General features: G+C 36.3%; 1 protein-coding gene across 1 annotated transcript in view; it reads right to left on the reverse strand.

Annotated features, from left to right (window-relative positions):
• The window catches only part of INPP4B (inositol polyphosphate-4-phosphatase type II B), a 601,242-nt gene extending 597,100 nt beyond the window's left edge, over window positions 1–4,142 (reverse strand). The window contains exons 1-2 of the mRNA XM_042781432.1: window positions 4,052–4,142; window positions 1,368–1,412 (exon numbers count right to left, since the gene is read on the reverse strand). Coding sequence (XP_042637366.1) covers window positions 1,368–1,412; window positions 4,052–4,142 — 136 coding nt within the window. The remainder of the gene's footprint in view (window positions 1–1,367; window positions 1,413–4,051) is intronic.
• Window positions 4,143–5,147: the final 1,005 nt, after the last annotated feature.

Here is a 5,147-nt window from a genome sequence, read left to right on the forward strand (position 1 = left end):
GAGTCTATTTGACTCATAGTGACCCCTCCTTGGGTTTCTGAGGTAGTATCACTATGGAAGTAGATTGCCCCGTTTTCCTTCTATGGTGGCTGGTGGATTTGAACCACCAGTCTTCTGTTTAGCAGTCAAATGCCTTAGGCACTAGGCCACCAGAGCATATCACACTTGATTTAAAAGCAAAGCAGAGAACACTCATTAGCTAAGTAAGTAGTGAACCAGCCTCAGGGTGCCCATTTTGAATTCATTGTTGAACAAGGTTATACATTTTTACATTTCACAGAACTTTAGAGTTGCTTAAGTAAGTCAAAGCTTTAAGTTAAACTTAAATTCTCCAATACCAAGATTCTGTCTGAAAAAAATCAAGACAGAAGAGTGAGCATATTTTTGCGTGAATAAGGTGAAAAAAGGCAAGAGTATTGCATGTGCCAAAAGGAACCCAAAGAAAAACTCTACATATGGTCAGCTTCCAGACCAAGGACTAGGTAATTAAACAAATGGATTTCCAGATACACTGATTAGCAACATAATGCAGCCATTGTATTAGAATCAGTGCTGGACATCTGGTTTGTATCAGCAGACCTGTTTCAGTGATACAGTCCTATCATCACTGTTCCCTCTTTTCTTGGGCAGCTAAGTGACCTACTCAGTGTTTCAGACTCTTTAATTATCATATAGAATAAAAACTTTTATTGAACAATTTTGTATTAACATGTAATGATGTAGATAATGTACCTCTAAGTTGTAAACTAAGGAGTCCTGGTGGTGTAGTGGATAAGGCATTTCACTGCTAACCAGAAAGCTGATGATTCAAACCCACCAGCCCCTCTGCAGTAGGAAGATGGGTCAAGCTACTTCCGTAAAGATTTACAGACTTGGAAACCCAATGGAGGTCTCCATGAATCAGGAGTGACTCGATGGCTGTGAGTTGTTTTTTGTTTTTTTTTTTCAAAGTTGTAAACTACTGCATCTACTTCTCACTTATTAACCATCTTATTATCTGACATTTCACAGGTATAACAATAGTAAAAAATCTACTGATCTACTATTTTGCACATGAATAATGTATGTCTGACAGTAATGAATGCTGAGATGTAAGGCAAGAGTAACGCCAGTTGTAATGGTTAAGGTTATATGTCAATTTGACTGAGCCACAATTCTCAATGGTTTGGCAGTTATGTAATGATGTGATTTAGGAGTTATGCAATGATGTAGTCATTCTCCATTTTATGATCTGTTGTGGTCATTCTCCATTTTCACATAATGCCAGATTTTGCATAAGGACATGGTCTTTGGAAACTAACCATGCTAATAAATGAGGAATGATGTATAAACATTATTTTAATATTATTGATATTGGGATTCCTTACCAAGGATGAATTCCAACTGTGGTTCATTTGGGGTCTTCTGAATACCTATAAATAATAGATGCAAATTCAGATTTAAAAAAAAAATTCACTCATTATCAAAAATATTTCAATATATAGCACTATGTTTCATCTTGACCAGTATTTATAAAGATATTATTTGGCAGAACAAATGAACTTGGTAAATCAGGCTTGTAAGCAGTCAGTTCTGAGGAGAGGACAAAATATTTGCAGCAGCAAAACTCCATGTAACTAAAGGTTTGATTGGTCTATTTATCTCCATAGTCATAAAGGAAATGAGAATATTGTTTTTGTAAGCCATGATGAATATGATACAACATTTTTCAGCTATGTCTGTTCCTTTTGAATGCATGTAGATAGAGTCAGAGCTTTCAAAATGAAATAGTTCACTAAAATATTCTTCTATATGGATCTTTCAAATCACACTGATCTATAGTCATGATTATTAAAGGGAGGAGCTCTTGTGGTGCTGTGCTTAAGGCACTGGGCTGCTAACCAAAATATTGGCAGTTCAAATCCACAAACTGCTCTGCCAGGGGTAGGGTAGGGGATTGAGGCCATCTGCTTCTGTAAAGATTTACAGCCTTTGAAACACTATAGAGGCCGTTAGGAGTCAGAATCAACTCAATAGCAGTAGATATTACTAAAGGGAAAGGAGCTCTGGTGGCTTTGTGGTTAAAGTATTGGACTGCTAACCAAGAGGCCAGTAGTTCAAATGCACCACCCTCTCCATAGGAAAAATATGAGGCAATCTGCTTCTTTAAAGAATTATAGCTTTGGAAACCTTATGGGGAAGTTCTCCTCTGTCCTATAGGGTCCTTATGACTCAGAACTGACTGTATGCCAGTAGGTTTTGTTTTGTTTTTAATTATTAAAGGGTAATTATGGTGAGCATTATGGTGGTGGTTATTCTGCCAATGTACTGATAGCCCAAACTTATATCCAGTTACATGTTCCCATTCCTTTCATTAGTGACTTAAAAAAAAACTTAATTACATGCCTAAATGTATTAAAACAAGATGGAAAGGAAAGTAAATCTGAGAATAAAGGTAAGGAAATGGGAATATTAATAGAAAGAGCCCCTGGTTGGTGCAAAGAGTTAACATGCTTGGATGCTAATCAGTAGGTTGGAGGTTTGAGTACACCCAGAGGCACTTTGGAAGAAAGGCCTGGCAATCTGCTTCCAAAAATCAGCTGTTGAAAACTATGGAGCACAGTACTATTGTGACATTCATGCTAAATCAGGTTAATGGCCAGAAGGCAGAAAGTTGAGGCAAGAAATAATATGGCAAGGGATGCCTGAAGACCACACACACCTCAGGGGCTTCCCAAAGAATGGATAAGGCCTGGATGTAGGGATGTGATATCATTTGTTACAACATATGGATGATCAAAGAAGCAAAACTAAAATTTATGAAAAAGTAAACCATTTGGCAATAAATGTAAGAAAATTCTGAAACTCCATTTCTTGTTGATCCTTTTTGTTGGTACCTTTATCAGATACTATTTAAATTAAACTAGCATTTTATCATTAACATACTGTTTGAACCACCTTTGTCTAAAAGTGATCTATTTTATTTACATAGTTAACACTTTTTTGCACAATAACCTTTTCTCCCCCTGTCTGCTGACATTTAATAATGCTATGGTTAACAATTTTAGACTTTCCCAGAGAGGTTAGAATGACAATCATTAGGTAGGTTTTTGTGAACTTCAAACAGTTTCAATTTTTAAAAAGGTTATTAACAATTAACTCTGCTTTAAGCTCTGACAACTAAATTTCTCAAAAATGCATTCAACCAATACTGTTTTCTAAAGACTATTTTTATAATGTAAATTAAATGAGAGGGTTAGGCATATGTTTGTCAATGTTAAATAACTGGTCAATAAAATCTTCTGAAAATAAGTGAAAAAGACACAATTCATACTAAACAATAAAACCCAAAAGCTATAATTTTAAGCATGAGAGAAAACATGCAATATTTCCAATGACTTTAATTAATTGAGTAATAGAAAAATCGATTTCAATGTTCAAATGCAAACCTTGGCCAAATCTCCAGGCTTGCTCTGTTTATGTGACTGAGTGCTCTCTGGGATGGCAGGGATATTCAAATTTCTAATGTAACCATTGTTTTTCTAATGCTTTCAAGTGAAATGTCTTTCATTGTAAAAATATATAAAATATTACAATAAATAATTTCATATAAGATTATATAAATGATAATTATGCTTAAGGCATTTGAGTGCTAACCACAAGGCTGGCAGTTCAAACCTACCAGCCCTTCCTCAGAAGGAAGATTGGGCAATCTATTTCCATAGTGATACTGTCTTGGAAACCCAAAAAGGGGTCAGTCACTAGGAGGTGAATTGACTCCATGGCAGTGAGTTTAGTTTTTTTTTTTTTGGAAGGTGTACTTAAAAAGTATTTATGAATGTATTAATATATATTTAAGGACTGAATCTACTATTTGATATTTAACCATTTGATGGACTATCATCTTTCTCATCCAAGATATAAGAGGAGATACACATCACAGACACACAACGCCAAAATAAATAGTGTAAAGGGAGCACAGTTCAGTCAGTTAACGTCATCTCATTTGTTACAATGCATATTCATGTGTCTGTTCAGAGAGCTCCTGGAAGGGGCACACATATATACTTACTCGTGAACTGGAAGTCCCCAGTATCATTTTCCTGGGCAGTGGGAAGAAAGTGCTGGCCTTCCTCTGATGTTCCTTCTTCTTTGATTTCCATGATCACCCTTCACAGTTGTTAAACTTTCCAAACTTTTGGTCCAAATGTCACAGCCAATGATTCCTGGTTTAGGGTAGATGTATCTTCACAGTAATGACTTTCTATCCCACTCTTAAATTCTGTCGTTAAGAAACACCAAGAGTGAAGATCTCAGTTAATTTCAGAGCTCAGTATACAGTTAAATAACAACGAACTTCATATGAAATATTTGCATACCTCATGTCTCATACTTTCTGGACCAACTCACCCAGCTAATGTACCATAAACTCTGGGTTAAATAGGTATTCTCAACTAAATTATTATATAGTCATATGAAGGAATTCCAAATCCTAAGAAGTATATTCTTTCTTTTCTCCTAGTTCATTCTTTATGATTTTTTTGAGCATACTCATGTTCACTGACCCCCATCTGATCTTCTCAGATATTTATGTGTTTATCTGTAGCCTGGTGTTTGGTATTAATGGATTTAATTTGATATTAATGGTATTAATGCAGTATTATGGATATACTGGTTAGTATTAGCATCTATCATCCATATCTTATGTGCAAAATTCTGTATCCTCCCTTTTCCTAATGTTATCATGGTGGTCACAGACCTTTTCTATACTATTTCTAGTTCATTCTTTAGAATAACTGTTGTTGTTGTGTGGTTAGCTGCTGTCGCGTTGGCTCCAACTCACAGCGACCCTATGTACAACAGAACAAAACACTGCCCAGTTCTGTGCCAGGCTCACAATCTTCTTGTTATCCCTGAGCCCACTGTTGCAGCCACTGTGTCAATCCATCTTGTTGCAGGTCTTCCCGTTTTTCTTGACCCTTCACTTTACCAAGCTTGCCATCCTTCTCTAGGGAATGGTCCCTTCTGACAGCATGACCAAAGTAGGAGAGAGGAAGTCTAACCAATCTTCCTTGTTGTTGTTGTTAGGTGCCATCAAGTCATTTCAGACTCATAGTGACCCCATGCACAGCAGAACAAAACACTGCCTGATCCCACGCCAGTTCCAT

The sequence above is a fragment of the Orycteropus afer genome, unplaced genomic scaffold (assembly GCF_000298275.1).
Source record: "Orycteropus afer afer isolate SDZICR_OR568_19922 unplaced genomic scaffold, OryAfe1.0 scaffold00120, whole genome shotgun sequence".
Taxonomy (NCBI): domain Eukaryota; kingdom Metazoa; phylum Chordata; class Mammalia; order Tubulidentata; family Orycteropodidae; genus Orycteropus; species Orycteropus afer.